At 53.4% G+C, this 23,007-nt stretch overlaps 1 protein-coding gene across 1 annotated transcript in view; it reads right to left on the reverse strand.

The window, feature by feature from the left end:
- The window catches only part of EEPD1 (endonuclease/exonuclease/phosphatase family domain containing 1), a 42,094-nt gene extending 19,294 nt beyond the window's left edge, over nucleotides 1–22,800 (reverse strand). The window contains exon 1 of the mRNA XM_061366156.1: nucleotides 21,921–22,800. Within this exon, the coding sequence (XP_061222140.1) occupies nucleotides 21,921–22,774 (854 nt within the window). The 5' untranslated portion in view covers nucleotides 22,775–22,800. The remainder of the gene's footprint in view (nucleotides 1–21,920) is intronic.
- Between the last annotated feature and the right edge of the window lie 207 nt (nucleotides 22,801–23,007).

The following is a 23,007-nucleotide window of genomic DNA, read 5'->3' on the forward strand; positions in this document are numbered from 1 at the left end:
AGCCTTGTGCAATGCTACCAGCTTGCCAATAGGTCTCCTGCTGGCTGGTGCATTCCTGTTCACCGTGAGCCACTGTTTGATTTGCATTGAGCTTCACTTCCCACCTTGAGTTCACAATGCCCATAAAACCCCATCTGCTTTTGCAATAGGGACGTCAGGGACCTCCGCAGAACCAGCTCGGGGTCCTCTGCCTGCAGTGCAACGCAGCTGTGGCTCTGCAGCAAGCCAGATGGCACAGACACAAACCACCACGCAAGAACCATTCACGCAGAATGCACTCAAGGAAGAGAAGCTGCTTTCTCCAGAACCACTTTGGAGGGCGCCCCAGCATAGGGGTAGAGAAGAACTGGGATCACAGCCAGCTTCTGGACCACCCCTGCACAGCACTAGAACTGCAACCCTTAGGGACACAGGTCACTTGGCTGCCAGCACTAAAGGAGAAGGTCTGCAGACCTCAGTGACCTGCATCTGCTGAGCTGACCCCGGATTGGAGCTCAGGCTCCCATTCAGTGCAGAATGGGAACTCTGAGACAAAGGGGAGGAGAAGTGAGGACAATGTGAAGCATTAAGTTCACTGACCAGCACCAGTGAAGCACTGAAGCATCACGACAGCATCCTACAGAAGCTGCTAGGCACTGGGATGCAGGCTGGCTGCGAAAGCAGCGCCCAAGGTCCCAGCTGGCAGCTGCCATGCCCACTGCCTGCACCTTGGCTCTCTGTGCCCCCTCAGCCTGCAGAGGGCTGGCGCACAGGGAGCCTCCAGGCACATTGGATGCCACTCCACTTATACCTCCTGGCATAGGGGAGGGAAGAGCAGAGCTCCTCGGGCAGCCAGTACCGCCCGTCTCCCATGGATCGGAGCAGCACATCATCTCCAGCCCAGCTTTGTCACCCAGCAGCGATGCGAGCTGAGGCTTGGCCTCAATTCGCTTTGCAAGCTCGCACATCTTTGCCTGGGGTTCTCCCAAACCCCTCATGCTTCCTATGAGCCAGCGCAGGAGCCTGACTGAAGTTAACAGCATCAAGAAATGCTGTTTGACTTCTCTTAGCATTCTGGCTCCTTATTCAGCAGCCAGCTCCAGCTCTGCTCACAGACGCGATCACAAACAGCCTGTACAAAAACCACTCAGCCCCAAACTTGTCTGAGCATCATTAAATCATTCCCCTCCTCCTTCCCTTTCAGTCCATAAACTTTTCCCTTTGTTCCTGAGATGAGAGAGTGTAACGATGTTGTGGCCCATGGTGAACGTTTGTATGGATGACTTCCGTATCCAAAGAGAAGAGCACGGATGCACGCAACAGAAGTGCTTGATGACACACTCATGTTTGGGTTAGTTAACTAACAGAACAGTACAAATTCATTGAGTTTCTGTTCTAGAATGGTATCTGTGTTTCTGCATAGATTGGCCTCACTCCTGAATCAGTTCTGCTCCAAGAGGTGGGTATGAAACATGGGAGCTGGAAAACAACAGGCAGCTGAGCTGTGCTGACTGCCCTTGGTACCCGGGAGGGAGCCTCCCCATCACCTGCCTGCTCTCCCCATACCTGACCTCAGGCCCCAGCTCTCCTGCCCCAACGGCATGCTCTGTTTCCTCACCATTCACACCACAGCCCTGTTTCTCCTTCTGGTGGTTGGGGAGTTAACAATATGGACGGGGAAGTGACCGTCACAGGGCTTGCGCAGCCTCTATAGCGAAGGAGCAACTTCATCACTGCATGCACTGGGAAAACCAGCTCATTTCTGCTGGCATATCCCATTTAAAAAGCTGTCTTCCCCCCCCCCAAGACCCTGTTTACTCAAACCCCAGTAAAACCAGAAGGAGACAGAAGAAAGAATGAAAACATGTTTAATAACTTCCAGCCCCATAAATTTCCTCCATCAGCCCCTACGAAGCCTGGCAAGGAAATAAAACGGGTTTCTCCTTTCCCACTAAAAGCATCCGCATCTTCTCAATCACCCCTTAAAGGAAAGGGGAAAACCACATCTGCTGCCAGGTCTCAACAGCTGCTGGAAGGCATCAGATTGCTGATGAAGTCAACTGATGGGCCTGGATGAGGATACCGTGCCATCTCAAGTCCCAGCGTTGGGACTGGCTGCCAGTAATGACACCACAAAATGAACTGGGGGAGTCTCAGGAGAAAACACAGCTACAGCAAATAGACACCAGAATAAAAACAGGGAGCTGGGTTTCCTTCAGAGAAAATATGAGATATATACATATATTGCCTTTATGTATATGTATATTTATATTATCATATAATGTGTTTATATTATCCCGTTCGGTGGCTCCCAAGCTTCCTGGGCTGGGAGCTGCTGTCGGGATTAAGGCTGCTCCCCATGGAGGATTACGCATTGTTGTGAAGCATTGGACCAGAAGATGCTGCAGAAGAGCTCTCACCCACCATGAAACCACGGTCCTGTCGCTCCCACCTCTGCAACAGGGGAGGAGGAAGGTGACTGATCCTTTAGTAGAGCCTCTCTGGGCTCCTAACCCACTGTGGCATTTGCTGGCACAGGGGTATTAATGTGCTATGTTTAAAAAGTCCCTTGAAGCACGCAGCACAGCACAAGGTTTTTCCCTTTTTCTAATATGGGCTAGAAAATAGCACAATTGAGCTAGTTTATATTCATTTAGCACAGCGCTCTTTTTGTTCTAGTGTCTCATGACCGAGATCAGAACAAACCTCATCAGTAAGGAACGGCCTTAAAACTCATCTATTTCTTCTGTAAAAGAGGAGAAATACGAAGATCGTGGAAGGTATCAATGGAAGTTATGAACTGTGGAATACTTCTATGGGGAATAACAGGTTTAAAATCAAGTGTGTCACAAGGGTACATTCACAGCAGCTTGTGGCGCTAGCAGAAACACGCACTGGGTTTCTTCCCCCTCTGGCAGGTTCAAGCCATTCCCCTTGGCCTGTCCCTACAGGCCCTTGTCCCAAGCCCCTCTCCAGGTTCCCTGCAGCCCCTTTAGGCACTGGAGCTGCTCTCAGGTCTCCCCTTCAGGAGCCTTCTCTTCTCCAGGCTGCCCCAGCCCAGCTCTCTCAGCCTGGCTCCAGAGCAGAGCTGCTCCAGCCCTCGCAGCATCTCCATGGCCTCCTCTGGCCTCGCTCCAACAGCTCCAGGTCCCTCTTGTGCTGCTGCCCCAGAGCTGGATCAGGGCTGCAGGGGGGTCTCCCCATTGCACAGCAGAGGGGCAGGATCCCCTCCCTTGACCTGCTGGCCACGCTCCTTTCAATGCAGGCATCGGTCACGGCTTTCCCACTTCCTCATGACAAATACAACCAGCATTTGTCAGAGCAATAAAGAAACCACCAGCAGAACAAACAAAGCAGTGCCAGCCTCGGAGAGCTCCGCTTTGATAAGCAACATTGCACCATGGCAGGACGCTGTCGGGCAGAGCAGCATCACACTGGAACACAACAGCTCTCCTGGCATCACAGCCATGGGGGCTACATCTGCCCTCCACGTGGCAGAGCTCCATCTCCACTGATGGGCAGCAGTGCTGAGCAGGTACCAGAGGTGACCGTGATGGCTCCAGTCCTGGGCCACAGCCTTCTCTTCATCAGGATCAACCAGACTGGAAAAGACCTTTAAGATTATCAGCCCAGCCATCACCTCATAGACCACCTCACTCCTTAATGCCTCAGTTAGACACTTTACAGCGCATGAAAGCACTATAGAAGTGTTAATTATATAGTGTCAGGGGCTCCTAATTCAGGTTTAAGGAAAGCATTCATGCATTATTCATTACTTCATCCTTTACTCTTTCCTATTTGGATCACTGCTCTGATTTTTGGAGCACACACCATCTTTTTCTTCTTTTTCTGGTTTGTCCAAATACAATCACAGAAACACAGAGTAGTTCAGGTTGGCAGGAGCCTTCAAAGGCCACACAGTGCGGCATTCCTGCAATGAGCAGGGCCAGCTTCAAGCAGGTGAGGTTGCCCAGAACCACATCCAGCCTGGCCTTCAGCAGTTCCTAGCTATCATTGTGATTGCAGTTCTCAAGCACTGGTTTCTGGAGGATTCACTCTGACAGCAGAGGCAGAGAAACGCAGTGATACAGGCAGTGGCAGTGCAGAAGCACGGGACAGAAACGGGGAGCATCGTGGTTTTCCTCTCAGCAGGACCCCATCAAGCAGCACAAGTTTCAGGCTGCCTCTTCCTCAAAGCTTGTCAAATGAACCCCCCAACAGTGAAGAGCTGCAGCTTCCAGCTTGGTCTTAAAAGGCCACACGCTATTTAAAGCAATAACTGCACCAGTCAGATGAAGACTCAACCCAAATGCAGAGCACCCGAGGAACCTCCAGGCTGGGAGGATGGGAAGGGACATTCACTGCATTGCACAGCTCTCATTGAACACAGATGGCTAAACCCTGGCACGGGCACAGCCAGCACACAGCTACATTGGCAGTTACTATAGAGAGTTACAGAAATGAGCATTAGGTACATTGTAGAGCTGTAACTCATACAACAGTTAGGGGGTTGGAAAGGACCTTCAGATCATCCGGCTCCAACAAAAACCATCTATAGAGAGATTGTCTTTAACCAGCCTGCTGAGCTCTACAGCAAAGCTGAAGGTCTACAGCAAGGAGAGTTTGTCACATCTGCTTCCCCAGGTCCCTAAAACAGGGGACAATAGACACGCTTCTGCCGCATCAGCCAGCACCAAAGGTCTTACTTTAGAGAGGACAGAGGTAAACTTAGAAGCAACCCCCCAAATCCTCCTGTTCTTAAGAGGCTGTGAGTTTGTTGGGGATTAAAGAAAAAGCCCTACAAATATCCTTGTAAAGCCTTTCAGCGAGCCACGGAAAGGAGGTTTGGTCCCACACGTGATTCTTGCCCTCTCCTTACTCGTGTTATGCAGCGTGGGTAGGGCAAAGACTGCAGGTGCTTTTGCCTGTGAGGGGATGCAGCCTGAACTCCCTGCACGGAAGTAACCCTGTGCAGGCAGGGATGCAGGCAGACGTGAGGGGTTACTGGGGTTCACACTGCAGAGGAGGAACACGGGCTCTCCCTCACCAATAAAGATAAGAGTCCGCGTGCTCGAAGTCAGCTCCGTGGGGTTGGGATTGCGCTGCCACAGGGTTTAATAAGAGGAAGTTGTCTGATCCCCCTTGGCGAGGCAAAACCAGAATGCCTTTTGGGGTCATAGAGAAAAAGGGAAAATAGCACCCACCACGCAGCTTGAGAGGGGAACAAAAGCTGCTGACATTGTGCAAGCGCTAGCAGCGTAGGAAAGGTTAATGGAGTTCATTGGACTTATAATAGGGCATAAATGTAGCATAACTCCACAGCCTGCACGCATCAGAAAGGTGATTTCATACCTTTCCTTGCTTATTGCTCCATGACCAAACTCCTTGGCCTCCAAGCCCATTCTCCCTCCTGAGACAGCACCCACCTCAGCCAAGCAGAGCTGTGCGCACACATAGGGGTTCTGAAGCTCCCAGACACGGCACCGCATGGATTTCTGCAGTGGGACTGATTCCGGCTCGGGTGCCCCAGCCAGAAGGGGAGCCTCCACACCTGCTCCTGGTGGGGTCCATGGAGCAGCACTTCACAAGGGACCTGTCCTCCCATCAGGCTCACTGCTCTCCCAGTGGCCTCCAGAACATGGCAGCAGCCTTGTGCTACAGCAGAGCTGCCTATGGCCCTTTGGATGCTCCACAGTCTGTCACTAGTTTAAGCAATCCAATGCTGTTCAAATGATAACTCTACCAAGGCATACACATCTAAGATAACAAAGAAAACCACGTGTGTCCCCCCCAATGCAGCACTCAGGAAGAGAGGAGCCATGTCACAGGTGATGACAATAAAGCGGGTACAGCAGCATCCATCAGCACTTCCCTGAAGAAAAAAGCTGAGCTCAAGATTACCATTTGGCATCCTGCTCTCAGTAAGGGCCCTGTGAAGCAGCACCATCCTCGGGGGAAGGAGCTCAAGGAAGGAAAAGTGAATCCTAATGGAGTGGAAGGGTACGGTAGGTCATGGGGCACACACTGCAGGGCACAGCCAACCCATTACTGAGCCCATAGGATACTCAGCAAGGCAATGAGGGCAAGCTGGGGTGGCCCCTCCTGGGACACTGCCACAGTGGAGGGATGCAGGAGGATGAGGAAAGCGGTACACATGGGGAGGAAAGGCTAAAACCAAGAGGAGGGAGCAGTCCTGCCTTCTTCTTCCTAGGAGAGCACAGGGAGGCGATGGCAGCATCCGTAACACCTCCTGACACAAGCACACAGGCAAACGCTATGGCAGAAAAGCAGGGTGTCAGAGAGGAGCAGAAAGGAGAATTCCATCGTTTCCTCCTCCTCTTCAGAGGAAAGCACAAACAGCGCAGGCAGAACCCTCGCTGTCAGGGCTGGAGCAGGGTTTAACAGTCAGGGTGGGCAGAAAAACGGGGCTGAGCAATCACTGCAGCAGCTCCTCAACTGAGATGCTCCTCCCTTCGCTGCAAAGGCAGGGTCCTCTCTTCCCACACCACACGCAGGCAGCTAGCAGTGAATGGCATCATTTCTGCCTATGCAAAGAAACCCGGTTCTTGGATAGCAGCTGCTACTTTCTGAAAGACAAATGAGAACTCAGCTCTTTCCCAGCCCTCTCAGAAGCCGTTATCCATGTGCACACACAGGAGCAGCAGGGGCAGTTCTGCTCAGACAGAAAGCACCCAAACACATGCACATCGCACTGACATATAGGGAGAAGCCGGCAGCGGGGAGACAATCCCTTCCGATGAGCAAGCAGGGGGGATGCACGTGTGCGCAGGCACAAAGCATGCAAAGGAGGTTTGGTAACAGCACGAGGTGAGCCAGTACTTCACTGGGATTACTGGGATTCCCCCCCCCCCAGCAGGACCAGTATGGATGAGTCAACATCACCACAAAACATCACACCGCCCCAGCTCCATGCTGAAGAGAGCTCTCACGTGGCAAGGCAAACCATCCGGTTTGCTAAGCCAACAGAGCCAGGGTGCCGAGCTTTTGCCTTCCTGTCGCCCATCCCTAAACACAGTAACGCTCTAAAACACCCTTTGAAGAAGGGAAACACCCCCCGTGCTTGCAGGATGTGAGAGGTGGAAGGGATGTGGGTTAGTGGAGGACGTGCTCCAGCTGCCCTGCCCTCCAAGTCACACCAGGACGTGCCCCACAGCTCCCAGCAGCGGGCCATGGGTACCACCGTGCCACCGTGCTCTGAAGCATCCTGCCCACCTCCCAGCTGAGCTTCCCATTCCCTGGGGCACACAGCCTTATCCACAGGGGACAGCTCTGTGGGATGGATGCAGAAGGTGGGAGGTTATGGATCACAACAGTCTGCAGCCCTGTTCTTTAGAAACTACCCTCACCACTTTTGAATGTTCAAGACTTGAACATTAGGGCCTGAACCTGCAGACGGTCTCCTCCATCTATCCACCACCGGTTTAGGGATCAGTGGCTGGTGCCACCTGCATGCCATTGGTCAGATGCTGGCTGGTGCTCCTGGGTAAAGCTGCACACAGGCTCTCACAGTTAGAAGGAGCCACCGTGAAGGAAAGCCAAGCCATCAAGCTCCTCCAGCACACCTCTGGCCACAGCCTTCATTCTACCCCAGCTTCTTCTTCCTCAGACCAGCTCCTTCAGCACCCTAACACCCACCAGTAGGCATACCAGCAGAGCTAACAGCAGCACAGCCAGGTGCATCAGAACATCTCAATTCAACCAGGCTCCTGAGCTGCTACCCCCAGGACAAGGTGAAACAGCATAGCTGGAAAAAGTTGCCTTCCCTTCCTTTATTTGCTCTTTCTCTTCAGGCCTGCAAACACCTCAAGGGGTGTGCAAAGCCTTCTGGAGCAGCACCTCCATGGGTCAGGAGGGTTGACCTCGAGGCTACCACCTTATGAATGGTGCAATCCAAACCCCCAAGGTCAAACCCCTGCAGTGTAAAGGCATTTGAATATATCTGTCTATTCGTTACCTTGGTCTCTCTCTCTCCTTGTGCCTGGGTTTGGGAAGAAAAAAGGCTGGTTCAGTAGAAAGCACCCTCCTCCCTGTCCCATTAACCTGCTTTCATTTCCCCTGCCTACCTGCACACAAAATGAAACTGCAAACCAGTACCAAAGCACCCCAAGAGACTGCAAGCAGCATCGAGAGGGAGGCATCATTTCCTCCTGCTGCAGCCCCAGAGCCCCACCATGCTTCCTGATGGCAGGCCAGCAAGCAGATCAATGAAGCCCCACCATAGGCCAGCCCAGCTAGTCACAGAGCTAGCCACAGAGCCAAGCGCTCGGACCACCATCACCCCATACAGCCGCCCTCCGCCTTGGCTCATCGCTAATTCGGGGTTACCTTATTCCCATGAACCGCCGCTGGTGTTCCCGTGTGGAAAGCCACCAAGGAACATGCGAGCCCCCCGAATAGCCATGCTCTGCAGGGAGGGGGGGTTAGGAGGGAACAATGGGAGAGTGTCCTCAGGGAGCTGGATGCGATCCCAGCCTCCAACGGCACAATGACACGCAGGAAGGGGTTTTGAAAGCTTCCCAGTCACAGAGTACCCCTGCGTGCCAGGGCCTGAGAATGGCCTTTAAAGCATAAGGATGCAAGAGGGCTGCAGAGCCCTGCACACAGACCGGCCCTGGCAAAGCTGGGAACGGTGGCTCGAGCTTAGCCTTTCTGTTTCTGTTTCTTGCTGGCACTGATGCTGTCTGTGTAGGCCAGCTCCTTACCCTTATCTAGGTCAGAAGCTTCAGCACAAAACAGTCTTAGAAACGCCAGCCTTCAGTGGGAATGAGAAGCCTGCTTGTCCAGACCCAGAGCTCTCCGAACCTCAGAGCTGAAGCGCAATCACACCTCGGGAAGGGATGACAGGAGGGGATGGCGTTTGATGCGCTGCACACACTGGTGCAAAGTTATGCCTCGTACAGCTTTTGGCACGATTCGTGTGCCTGCAACAAGCTCCAAGGGCGATAAAGCAGCTCCTGATGAACTGCGTGCAGGGCATGAAACGGGATCGTGTGGATGCTCCCAAGGGGGTTCCCCATCGCTTCACCCTGGTGCCCTGCCAGCCACTGCAGTGCCATGCCTTCCTCCCCTCCGACACTGCTCTTCTCCAGCTTGAAGAGGTGACAGCCCCACAAAACCAGTGTCAATGTGGGCACCCCCAGGGAGCAAGAGCAGAAGCACTGCATGCTGAGCCCCAGTGACTATTGTATTGGGTTCTGCACTGGACACACAGTGACTATTGTATTGGGTTCTGCACTGGACACAAAGCACAGAGGGCTCCAGTGACTCTTCTCAATAGTGCTCGTGTACTTAGAGGCCTCCAAAGTCCAAGGAGCAGAAACTATAACCCTCTTACAGCATTGATCTCCTACCATTTCTGGGTTATTCCAAGGATCAAGTAACCACTGCTCCATGGAGAGCATTTCAGATTATCGGAAGAGGTGTGTCTCACACAGGTTTTGTTAGCTTGACTTGCTCCTGAGGTTGTGCCATAGGAGCCATCTATACAAACAACCCAACCAATGATGTAATACCTATAGGCAGTACTCAAATATCAAGCACTAAATACACAGTACTAAAATATCAAGCTTGCCATTCGTTGCACCCATAAACCAAAACGTCACTGTGGAAAACAGGATGCAAAACCAGGGAAACACGTACAAGTGTGTGACTGGATGCAGCATCCAGGAGGTGGAAACTAGCAGTAAGCAAACCATCCCAAATTTAACCACCAGCTCAATGGGAACAAGCTTCCGGATCTGGCAGCATTTCCAGGAGCATCCCGGTTTGCAGAGCACACCTGGGAGGTGGAAACTGGATCAAGCACTGGGAATAATAAAACTGGAAGCAACAATCTCTGTGCAGTGGTCGATTTAAGCTGCTCTATGATCTTCCTCCCTAATAACATGAGATTGCCCTGCAGCAGATAAGCACACGGTTTACGGATGGTTTGGGTTGGAGGGGAACTTAAGCTCATCCGGTTTCAATCCTTTGCCACAGGCAGGGACCCCTTCCCCTACAGCAGCTTGCTCTAAGCCCCTGTGTCCAACCTGGCCTTGAGCACTGCCAGGGATGGGGACAGAAATGACAGCATGGTCATCAGGCAAACCTCTGCTCCAGAAGAACTGGGGTTTTCAGCAGATGGTACTTACATTGCTAGCTGCAAACACCCTTACGTACTAACAGAGGACCCACACTTGGTGCTGATCTGCCTGTAGACTCCAAATGTACCAAGAAGTACTTGAAAACCTGGGGCACCTCAAGTCTTGCATGGACAACTCAGTTCTTGTCCTACAAATAGCAGGGTTTGGCAAACCAAGCTGTTCCCAAACCCTGGATACAAGCACCGCCGCCCTAACAAGGCTGATGCTCCTCGAGTGCTTCCTATTTTAGAGAGAAAGGCAGAATGACACACCGTGTTGAAGAGCTGCTAGACCAAAGGATTCTTCCCATATAAATCCATCAGTCTCTCCCCCCAGAGCTGACGTCTCCAGACACTATCTTTAGGAAGACAAGATGCATATGGGAGAGGAACCGTAAACTGTGGGTGCAGCATCCATCATCAGAGAGGCTCAACTGAAGATAGCAACAAGAATGTTGAGCTCTTGTGCTGCCAAGCTCCTAGCATACATACAAACTGCCTTTAAACAGCTGCTCTAGCAAGTCAACGATAATCCCACATCCAGCACACCGGGAAGGCAACAAGGGGCTTTCCTGCATGCAGAGCTTTAAAGACCTCTGAGGAGCAGAAATCAAACCCAGAATTGCTTTTTTCCTCTAAAGCACTGGTACAGGAGCCCTCTCTATTTACAAGGCTTTGTAGCTCCCCTGACAAAAGGCAAGGCTGCAGTTTCTAAGCAGGTCTTGCCTGAAACTTGAGCTACCTTAAAAGGTACTGGTTTTCCAACTGCCTGGCAAGATGCTTCAGTGGAGGAGAAGGAAATGGTGCAGCACATCCTGGAACAAGAAGAGAGCGTTGGAATGATTTGGGGGAAGGTATCACGGATGATCCAAGGGAACTGAGGTCCTCAGCCTTGCAGGTAGGAGGTGATCCCCTTCAGCCCTCACGGTGTGAAAGCAAAGGCTTAACCAAGAAGCACCTGCAATAACTGAAGGTGTGGGAGCCAGTTTAAAAGCCAAGGGACGCCAGTGGAAAGGCTTTAGTTTCAGTAGAAGCAGAAAGAGGACAAGGAAGGGGATCACGTTCAGGTCACAAGAGCAAGCCCCAGAGGTCAGGTCAATCACAGTACCACAGTATCCCAGTATGTTAGAGATTGGAAGGGACCTCAGAAGCTCATCTAGTCCAATCCCCCTGCCGGAGCAGGAACACCTGGATAAGGTTACACAGGAACGTGTCCAGGCGGGTTTTGAATGTCTCCAGAGAAGGAGACTCCACAACCTCCCTGGGCAGCCTGTTCCAGTGTTCTGTCACCTCACTGAGAAGAAGTTTCTTCTCAGGTTTAAGTGGAACCTCTTGTGTTCCAGTTTGCACCCATTGCCCCTTGTCCTATCATTGTTTGCCACTGAGAAGAGCCTGGCTCCATCCTCGGGACACTCCCCCTTTATATATTTATATACACTAATAAGGTCACCCCTCAATCTCCTCTTCTCCAAACTATAGAGACCCAGCTCCCTCAGTCTTTCCTCATAAGGGAGATGCTCCACTCCCTTCATCATCTCAGTTGCCCTGCGCTGGACTCTCTCCAGCAGGTCCCTGTCCTTCTTAAACTGAGGGGCCCAGAACTGGACACAATATTCCAGATGCGGTCTCACCAGGGCAGAGTAGAGGGGAAGGAGGACCTCTCTCGACCTACTAACCACCCCCCTTCTAATACAGCCCAGGATGCCATTGGCCTTCTTGGCCACAAGGGCACAGTGTCGGCTCATGGTCACCCTGTCGTCCACCAGGACCCCCAGGTCCCTCTCCCCTACACTGCTCTCTAAGAGGTCGTTCCCCAGCCTATACTGGAACCATCGAGGCAGGTTCATGAGGCAGTTTCCTCTCAACCTGTGGACAATCAATGTAGAGGAATCTGCCCAGCTCCTTCCTTCCACTTTCCTTCTGCCAAGCCCGAGTGCATGGCTGGCCAATAGAGAGGGTCACCATCATCGCTGCACCCCACTCCTCAAAAGCACTGCTGTACTGAGCTGATGGAGAAGCAAGTCAAAGCACAGACAAGTCCAAGTGGTCTCAGTTTAAAACCGGACCGGGAAACACCACATGCTCAGAGGTGGCTTTTGCTTGTGCAGCCCAACCTGCAGCTACCAGCAACACATCCACAGGTATCACCGCAACAGCTCTGCGTGGAAACCGAGCAAATACCTCTTAAAGGCAGGAGCTGCTCAGGCCCTGAACCTTCACCTTGTCCTTTAAGCCCTGGCTCCCTTTCTGCACCAAAGAACCCTGACACAATTGAAACAAGAAATCACAGGGGAGTTTTTGGTAACCAAAGGGTAATATTTAGCAAGAGACCGCCCTGAGGATGCTGGAAACCAGCCCCTTGCCCTCAGCCAGGCCACATGGGGTTCACTGCTCAATGCCAGCGCAGGGGACAGCAGGCAGCCGTGCTGGTAGTGCCGTCTCCACTGATAATGAAAGGGGAGTGTAAACACAGCGAGAGATAAGGGAAGGAGCTGTACAAAGGACTAGCAGGAAGATACAGATAGATAGCCAAACATTACATTGACAAAGCCATGGGTAAGCTTGGGCTGGTCAGGATAAAGGCAGCAAAAGGCAGTGAGGCTCCACTGCACCCGTTTCCTGCCAATAGCATTGATTTTAACACTTAATGCAGCAGCGGCTCTGATGCTTCGGACATGCTGGGATCTCCTGCAGACAGTGTGCTTCCTCTCCCGTGCACTGCGATGCTGGTATGTGCCTCACCACCACCAGCCCCACACGCCACAGGAGGGGAACAAGCCCATGGCCTCCCTAAGGCGGTCTGCATGTGGGACCCCATCATCTGCCTATGACAGCTTAAGGAAAGCTGCTGCCTCATTTAAGACGCAGACTGGTTTAAATCAAGTAATATGGGTCCTTCCCAACTTGGACTGCGAACCCCCATCACAGAGGATACTTTTCCATGCTTCCATCTGCTTCGGAAGACAAAAGGAGAGGAGCAAGGTGATAATTTGAAATGCTACAAGCAGGCTTGACAGCGAGCCTATGGAACTGCCCTTGCATGTAGAAAAGCAACAACAAACCTGCCTACCCTACAGTTCGTTTTCCAGTCCCAAACTAGAGCTGCTTCTGCCACAGCACCCTGCAATCCAGGGGCACTGAGCTGGAGCCACACTTAGTCCTACTTGCTTCAGTAAAGAAGCCAGGCACGGGGTTTCTAAGTTAGCATCCACCCAGTGCATAGCCAGGCTGGAACAAGACTAACCTCCACACCAGCCGAGCCATAGGAGCAGCTTTGCCCTGTGGGGTGCTCCCCACCAAGGGCAGGATGGCATTACTGCGTGCTCTCCCCCTGTGTGATAGACACAGAGACGGCACAGGCTGCATAGCCATGTGGCTCCCTTCCAGATAGAGGGGCTCCAACCCACTCTGCACAAGCTGGCTGCATCCGTTCCACTGCAAACACAGCATTCCCAGGCATCCTTAGCATAAGGGACGATATAATCCCAAATGTATTTTTTCCATAGGGATTACCCTAATTATATGTCTATGCACACTTCAGCCTCTGGAACATGCACACCCGTTGTGCACGAGCAGGGTAAGAGCATCTCCTACTCACTGGCCCCTCATGATTTCACCACAGGCACTGAAAATAACAGCTTGGCACTGATGCGAGGCTCCTGTGTGCACAACCCCCCCGAAGCAGGGATGGAAAAGGAGGTCAGCAGCATGGATGCTCCCCGATGGTGCTACTTATTCCCTTCACTGGTTATCTGCTGTTGATACGATGCCCACCCTACTCTCAGCACCTTAGAGGGCATTTTAGGACTTGTCATGGACCAGGGATGAGGGAGGGGACCACACTGAAGCCTTGTGGAGAGCACATCCACACCTCTAACATAGGAAAGGATGTCACTCATAGGTCTCACCCTCCACTTAGCAAAGCCTTTGCACTTGTATTCCAATAAATCAGCTATTATTCAAACAAAGCAAAGCTCCGAATAGAATCAAGTCATAAATAAAGAACCCTGGCAAAGCAGCAGCAATAGGGTTCCTATTTTCAAAGCACTGTTATTAATAACACGGTGCCACGGTTCTCGTCTCCATCACCGCACCCTATAACAGCGCTGAGAAATCAGCGCAGCCTACTGTAATTACATCAGTCAGGACAGGGTGCCTCCATCCGCCAGCTTCCACCTGCACCGCCACGCAGAACAATGCCACTGCACCATAACCTACAGGCACCTGGAATTCGCAACCCATCAACTTCTCTCTGCTCATCCGGCCAAGCCTCGGAACCATCATTTGGGCAAGAGTCCCAGAGCAGCCTGTTTGCCACTGAGAAGAGCCTGGCTCCATCCTCGGGACACTCCCCCTTTATATATTTATATACACTAATAAGGTCACCCCTCAATCTCCTCTTCTCCAAACTATAGAGACCCAGCTCCCTCAGTCTGTCCTCATAAGGGAGATGCTCCACTCCCTTCATCATCCCAGTTGCCCTGTGCTAGACTCTCTCCAGCAGGTCCCTGTCCTTCTTAAACTGAGGGGCCCAGAACTGGACCCAATATTCCAGATGGGGTCTCACCAGGGCAGAGTAGAGGGGAAGGAGAACCTCTCTTGACCTACTAACCACCCCCCTTCTAATACACCCCCCTAGGGGCCCCCCTAACACCGCAGCTGTAGGGAATGCTGAAGCCCAACTCCATCCACAAGGGCCCAGCCCAATCTGCAAACCAGGTTCTCCTTACTGTCCCTGTTTAACACGGCTGCAGAGCTGTGCTCGCAGCGGGCCAGAGCATCACTGCCTGCAGAGGCAGTGCTCTCCTCTAGTTAAGGACTGACCGAGTCTCTGCACGCACCTTCTCAATCACTTGGGGGTACTGAATCCCTCTGCTCACAGCCCCTTGGTCTGTTCCCCTGGTAAGAACAGCAGCAGCATCTCCTGCCTTTAAAACCATCCTATTGCTCTTCTTAAAGCCCAAGCTGGAAACAGCCTCCCTGCAGCTGTACCACGAGCCTTCAAAGCGCACAACCCCAGATTAAAGGTTTCTGTGCATAAACACTGCTCTGTCTTCTACAGCCACGTGGCACAAGCTTCAAGAAGTCTAACAAGATGAGGTTACAGTTCTGTGGCCTGTGCCCAAGATGCAGGAGCAGGCAGCGCAGCATCACTCACTGGGCCTCCAATTCATTACCATAAATCATGGATTGGTTTGGGTTGAAGGGACCTTAAAGCCCCTCCAGCTCCAACCCCAACCCCTTCCACTGGAGCAGCTTGCTCCAAGCCCCTGTGTCCAACCTGCCCTTGAGCACTGCCAGGGATGGGGCAGCCACAGCTTCTCTGGGCACCCTGTGCCAGCGCCTCAGCACCCTCACAGGGAAGAGCTTCTGCCTAAGAGCTCAGCTCAGTCTCCCCTCGGGCAGGTCCAAGCCATTCCCCTTGGCCTGTCCCTACAGGCCCTTGTCCCAAGCCCCTCTCCAGGTTCCCTGCAGCCCCTTTAGGCACTGGAGCTGCTCTCAGGTCCCCCTAAAGCCTTCTCAATGAACCCGTTTAATCTTTGCCACACGCAATACAGCAAACCCTGCAGGACCAAGTAAACCTGCAGCCCTGGTTGACCAGAATACCTGCCATGTGCAACACGAATCCAGTGACATGATCATAAACGTCCAGAATAACCCAGCAGGCATGGATTGAAGCTACGCAGCCACCAAGTGCTGCCAGATGTATCCAGTACACGTGTTAGGAGAAAAAGAACAATACATGAACAAATGCTTTCCCCACTGATCTGCTCCATTTTAGTCAGGCTTTATGGCACAAGTATCAGTGGCAGGGTATGATTATAGCTTTAAAATCAGGTTTAGTTTATATGGAGAAACCGGCCTTTACTACAGCATTTTTCCAGCCATATTCTCAACTTTAAAGCAGATAGAAATGCCTCATTGGGTACAGCCTCTCAGATGTTCAGGGAGGACACCGAGGGGCTGTTCAAAGTCAACAAGATGCCCAGATGTCCTTTTACAAGAGAAAAGCCTGTCCTGCATCCCTGTGCCATGTCTGAGGCAGCAAGGCTGTGGGAGCTGCAGCAAACCCACCAGACCCACAGTGATCCACAGAGCCCTAGCAGGAGCAGGCAGCTCAGGGCATCCATCCCTATGAGCTCCTGTCCCATGCACGGCTCCAGACTCCACCTCCGGCAGGCTGGACACGAGGACGGGGTGCTGGACACGGGGATGGGGCGCTGGACACGGGGATGGGGCGCTGGGCACCACCGGGATGGGGCGCTGGGCACCACCGGGATGGGGCGCTGGGCACCACCGGGATGGGGCGCTGGGCACCACCGGGATGGGGTGCTGGACACCACCGGGATGGGGTGCTGGACACCACCGGGATGGGGTGCTGCACACCGGGATGGGGTGCTGCACACGGGGATGGGGTGCTGCACACGGGGATGGGGTGCTGCACACGGGGATGGGGTGCTGCACACGGGGATGGGGTGCTGCACATGGGGATGGGGCGCTGGGCACCACCGGGATGGGGCGCTGGGCACCACTGGGATGGGGCGCTGGGCACCACCGGGATGGGGTACAGCCTTCACGATCCTGCTGCAAGTCCACCCACTGCTTTTGATCCCTTCTGCAGAAGGCCTGAGCAAGGGACCCACCTCTGTCCTACTGGAGGAGCAGGCGATGCCCATATAGAAAGTCTCAACGCTACATCCATAGAAAGCAGAAGTTGGAAATGGAACTGAATTCACTGAATTTGAATCACTGACACCCCCGAGGCAGCAGTCCTAAAAGGGGCTGGGATCCCTCCCCAAGGGGGGAGCAGTACCACAGAGGAGCCCTTGCCCCCCCAGAGGATGGTCATGCATTTCAGCACTGAGCTCCACAGCCTTCAACAGAGACAAAGGAATGTGCCACATCCTGAACAGGACTGGAACAGTGGAGTTCCATTTCCCTGGATAATGGTGTAACTCCAGGTCTGACCACAGAACATCTTGCTGCTTGCCCCCACCAGGCAGCATGCAGAAGGCAGCTTCACTTTCCCACTAGTCTACAGCAAGGAAAACACTGTTATCCCCATGCAGGTGCAGCCAAAAAACAAGCGCACTGACAAAACCCACCGCAAAAGCCAACACCAAAACCCGCAAACACAACAGCTCTTCATCACCCCGTTAGTTTTGCCCTTAGAGGTATCAGAAAGGGCAAATCAACGGTGGCTTCTCCTACATCTGTATTTCTATTGCTCATAAAACCCCTCTGTGGAGGGCACATAGAAGGCACCATCTCCCAGTTCCTTTTTTCTCAAGTTTTCCCTGAAGTTGCAGGATTTCCTCCCTATTACATAAGGAGAAGAGGGTGGATTTGTTCTTTTAAGACCTATCAGCACGGTCAGGTTACTCCAGCCAGGCCCTCTTTCCTGATCTTCTCTTGCAGGGGAATTATCCTTGGCAAGGCTCCAGCCTAGCATTAACCCAATGGAGGAAACCCAAGCGGCTGTCTGAAGGGAGAGACATAAACCAGACACATCTCGGTCCTTGGCCAGGCCGCCGGGAGCTGCAGTGACAGAGCTCAAATAACAAGTACAAGCTGGTGCTGAGCCCCTGAAGGCTCCAAGTACACCCATCACTGCTACTGCTAGGATACACCAGTATGATGCCTGGTTTGGGGGAGGAAGCGCAGGCACAAGCCAGCAGGCAGGGTACCGCACTGCACACCTTCCCAAAGCACCAAGCCCCACCAGTGTATAATAGTCCCTTGGAATGACCCCACCTCTCGGTCCTCACTAAGAGACTGAAGAGAAGAACAACCCCACCAACCCAGTATTTAATGTAAGGGAGCGAGGGGAAAGTGGCTCTCCTCCCTTTGGCATCTAGTGCAGGGACGAGATGGCTTTTTCCTCATGTCTCAATAGAAAGAGCGTGATTCAGGAGCTTGCCTAGGGTTTAGGTGTTGAGAGGATGTGCTTAGGGTGACCGATCCCCTGGGACACCTACCTGGGGTTGGTAGGACAAGGAGAAAGAGCTTCCGACCATGGGGCACAGTGAGGGTTACCCAGGGACTGCCTGCCCACCCACTGCCCCCCAGGAGCCTATTCTGGGCTGAGGTTTGCATCCGCTTCCCTAGCAGGAGAACCAGTTTGGGTACCTGAGTTAACCGAGGTTAACTTCTCACCTGCTAACCCCTATGTAACCAGTTACAAAGCTAGAGGAGGAAGAGGCGCTGGCATGGAGGCCTGCTTGTCCAAGCAAGAAACTAAGCCAAGGAGAAAAACCAAAACCACAACCCAGTCAATCACTGGAACAACCTTCCCAGGGATGCAGGAAAGCCCCCAACACTGGAACTTGTCAAGACACAACTGGACAGGCTGCTAGATCATTTCATCCAGGCTCCCTTCCCTACAAAAGGCATTGAGAGAATACGCATCCTGCCTCTCAGACGCTCGAGCGATGGCATTTACTCAACTGACGTGGGCTTACAAGAAAAAGGCAATTATTATTAAGAGGTCTTCACAAAGTTACTGCTCAGTATTAGAAGGCACAACAAAAACCAGCTGGAAAAGCCCCACTGCAAACCGTGCTGGGAAAGGTGCACGAGTGCTCCCTAGCAAGCTATCAAACTAGAGGGTGCACCTTTAGCATGCTCCCCACTGGTCCTTCACTAGAGGCAACACCTCCGCTGGGGCTACTTTTCCTCCCCATTAAAACACTTGGACCTGACCTCGCTCTCCCCTTCACCCATGCTACGCTGAGCCTTATTTTGCTGAGAAGCTGTTGGTCTCTCCATCCACCAAGCAAGGGGAGGACACGCAGGTGAGCAGAGGGGATGACCTGCACACCCAGACCAGCTCTGATCCCCACATGTGCCAAGAAACATTGCAGGTTTGGGCAAATTCACCCCGCATTTGACACTGCAGTTACACATCGCATCGCGCTCGCCTCCACATTCATCGTGTTAACCTCAGCTAAAATTACCCTCTGGTCCTCTGAATGAAAACACCTCGTTCCTCCACTCCAGACACCGAGATATACATAGAAGCTTGTAATGTGAGAAAGACAGCGAGGACCTTGCTGTGATTGATTGTTTGTGTACTGCAGCCATGAGTTTCAAGCTAGCTGAGCAGTAGCAGCCATGCTGCTGGTTTGGTCCGTGTCCCCTTTGCTGCTCTTCAGCAGTGGAGCACTCCTGGGCTGAAGCGGGGACGTTTTGGGTTGAATTGGTCCTTCCCCACCCAGCAGATCCCATGAGCACATCTTCTTGCTTCTTGTTCTGAATGAAGGCACGGCCCTCTTTCCTTCCTGCCCAACTGGTCCCTCAGTGCAGAGGCTACGCAGGGCACCAAGACAGGAGGACCTTCATCTTCTGACTCCATCTGTGAGTGAGCAGTAATCTCCCCCATTGTCAATGCCTGTAACAACAAGCTCACGGGGTCTCAAAGCTATTTGCTGTGAACTGGTCATGAGAAAAAAACCCCACCAGACAACAAAGCACACCCAAAGCAGCCTTTCAACCAGCACCAAAGTCCCCGAGATCACCATTTTTCTGCTCTTTACACAGTTTCACTAGTCTTCTCTTGCTGTGCTTTATTCCCAGACTTCAAAAGGTGAGGAAAGCCCTCCAATAACAGTACTGCAACAAGGCACCAGTCCAGCTCCTGTGACCACCCCAGACTATAAGATACCTGCAAGAGCACGCTTGCATACATGAAGGCATCTGCGCACCCACTGCATCAGCAAGCACATGCCCATCAGCATAGCTCCGGAGAGCCCCTGCTTTCTGCTGGACCAAGTACCCTTTAGATCCACTGGGAACAGCTTGGGTCCTAGCTGGACACTCCACCAACCCCATGTGGGGCACCCACTGGCCACACAATGCACCTTCAAAACACACCAGGAGTCAGAGCGGGCAGAAGGGGGGGAGCCCCGTGCAGCAGCGTGTTCTGGCTTGCAGAAACAACAGGTAAACGATTCCAGCTGATGATGGACTGAAGTTCGTTGACCTGGGCAAAGATTAGTTTGCAAGGCGTTTCATCAGTGCCCATGGTACAGGGCCACAGCTCGGGGGGAGACCATGGACTTCACACAGGGAAAGAAAGCAGGTTCTGACCTCAGCCGAGGCTGTTTCACAGCTGCAAAGCTCCCCTGCCCTCAGCAATGCCAGCACAAGCAAGAGGAAATCCCTCCCACGGTGCTGAGTAGGGCTTTTCCCTACTTAAGCCTTTTCCCCTGCTTCCTTTTTACTGCTTCCACATCTATTTTCCCTGCAAGGTTCTGCAGGTGAGCACAACGTGGATGCACATAGCTCCAGCGTCCCACCTTGTCACAAACAGGGTTACAGGTACAGGCAAGAGCTGCATCACATTCTCCCTGGGTGATGGATGGCACACCTGCATGTCCTAAACCAGAACAAAACCCCGTGCTCCTATCAGGCTCCTTTTAAACTTTAAGGTATCAGAGAGATCTTTGACACCACCCCATGCAACCAAGTCCATGTTTGCTAAGCTGGATGGAAACAAAGTACCGTGCATTTGAGAGCAGAGCTAAGATGCCAAAGTGACAGCACCTTACTGGATGAGGTCCTTAAAAAAATCCATTTCATATATATCTATATGTACATGCATATATGTATGTATACACACCATCACTGTCTTTCTCATATGCCCGACCCCTGCAACCACACCACCAGGAGCCATTATTCAGCATATGACTAGAGAAAGACAGAGCCCTCGGCACGACCAGAGCCCAACAGCACTTCCCCTCCCCACAATACCCCTTTTGCAGGAGTCCAAGGCCCCCCTGCTCCCATTCACTTCCAGCTGGGAGCTTGAACGGCAGCCAGAGAGGAAAGTTAAGTTTCCCAGTGCTAAATGCGGATCAGCTGGGGCAGATTTCACACACGGAAAGGAAAGGGCGGGAGTTGTTTCCAAACCCTGATTGCATCCTTACATTTGCGTTCCAAGCAGAGAGTTTAGCAAGAGAGACACCCCCAGCACTGCTGCCCCATTACCTTCCCAAAGCAAGGAAATAAAGAGATAAATCACAGCTCTCAGCCACTAACACCACAAACAGACCTCGCCCCGTGCCCCCCAGCTCAATTAAATCAGGCACAGCCCCGTGTCTCACATCCCCAGGGATGAGTGGTCCCTGCAGCTCAGCAGATGCCCCATGACCACACATTAATAACCCGTGTCACCCTTGCGGGGTGAGCCGTGGCATTCCACGCGTGTTACACAGCCCAAACCGTCCTGACAGCGCTCCAAAGCCCTGTTTGATCTGAGGAGCTGATGCGAGGGGGAACGGACTACAGCCCCAGTGCTGACCGTAAGGAGGTCAGCACCCAAACGAGACAGGCTGGAGGAAAGGCACCGGCTCGGGCAGAGGCGGATGCTGCTGCATCCCGCCTCCCACGGCAGCAGTACGATGCTCGGGGAAACACCATATGAAATGACACACACAACGCAGCCCTTGCTCTGCTCTTCCTCTCCAGCTTCTGACAGGAAACGGTCCTCTACTACTTGTTCAAATGGCTCTTAACGGGGAAACAATCCCATTAACAGGCCTAATGTGGCTGCCCGTAACAGCTCAGATGTGTGCGCACACCAACCTCCTCAGGAGGTGCCCCACCACCTTTCAGGGAGTGCAGAAGCTTTATCAGGGGTCATTCCAGCATTAGACTCAAGCAGGGCTCGATGCAAGGAACGGGAAACACTTGGCACCCCTGGGAAGGGGCAGTCCCAGCAGGGTGACAACAGGATTCTAAAGTGCCCAAACCCCGAAGGCATTAACCCTGCACCTACAGGTCAGGCGCTGCCTCTTACCTGTTCTCCAGCAGCGTCATGCACACCACCTCCCGCACTCCTGGGTTGTTGGCTTTCTCGACGGAGCAGCTTTGCAGGTTCCAGGTAGCCACCCTGAGGACGGGTCTGCCGTCCCTCACCCCCCCAAACACCTCCACGGAGGGGCGAGTGGATATGAGCTGGGTCGGACCCCCAGGAGGGAAGTCCAAGTCCTCGCTCTGGAGGCTCAGAGAGGTGGGGCTGGGGTGAGGCTTGGCGGTGAAGTTGAGGCCACCGTTGGTGTTCGTCGAAGGGGGCCGGGAACGCTCCGCGAAGATCTGATGCCTGATTTTGTCCAGGAAGGAGGAATTGATGCAGTCCATCCTCACCAGGTCCTCGATGCTCTTAAAGGGGCCGTGCTCCTTACGGTAGCCCACGATGCTGTTGGCGATCTTCTCGGTGATGCCGCGGATGCTCATGAGCTGCGCCGGGGTGGCCGTGTTAATGTTGATCTTGGTGGCGGAGAGGTGATGCTCGGCAGGCAGGTCCTTGCGCAGGGAGCTGGGCGAGTGCTGCGCGGAGCTGCCCTTGCTGCTCACGCAGATCTCAAACTTCACCTGCTCCAGCTTGGCAGCCCCGACCCCGCTCACCAGCGCCAGGTCCTCCACCTTCTTGAAGCCGCCGATGTACTCCCGGTACTCCACGATGTTCTGGGCCACCACGCGGGTGACGCCGGGCAGGGTCATGAGCTCCTCCTCGGTGGCCGTGTTGATGTTGAGCCGCTCCTGGTTCACCAGGATGTGGCTGAAGTTGCAGGCAGCGCTGAACTTGCGGCTGTGGCACAGGTCGGCCGGGTCGCGGGGGATGGCGCGGTGGCAGCCCAGGCTCCCCCCCATCTCACCGCCCGCCACTCATGGGCCCCCACGGGAGGCCGGCGACGGGCGGACCGCGGCGGCTGCGGGCAGGAACGGAGGGACTCGGGCAGGCGGACCCCGAGCGCTGCCGCTTCCTCCTCTTCTTCCTCCCCTTCCCCTTCCTCCTCCTCCTCCTGCTGCCCCCCCCGGCGGACCCAGCCCGCGCCGCTGCCCCGCTGCACTCCGTTGTAGCTCGGCCGGAGCTCCCGCCCCTC

The sequence above is a fragment of the Neopsephotus bourkii genome, unplaced genomic scaffold (genome assembly GCF_033783945.1).
Source record: "Neopsephotus bourkii isolate Nb327-2 ecotype Australia unplaced genomic scaffold, CSIRO-AGI_Nbou_v1 NB_1308, whole genome shotgun sequence".
NCBI lineage: Eukaryota > Metazoa > Chordata > Aves > Psittaciformes > Psittacidae > Neopsephotus > Neopsephotus bourkii.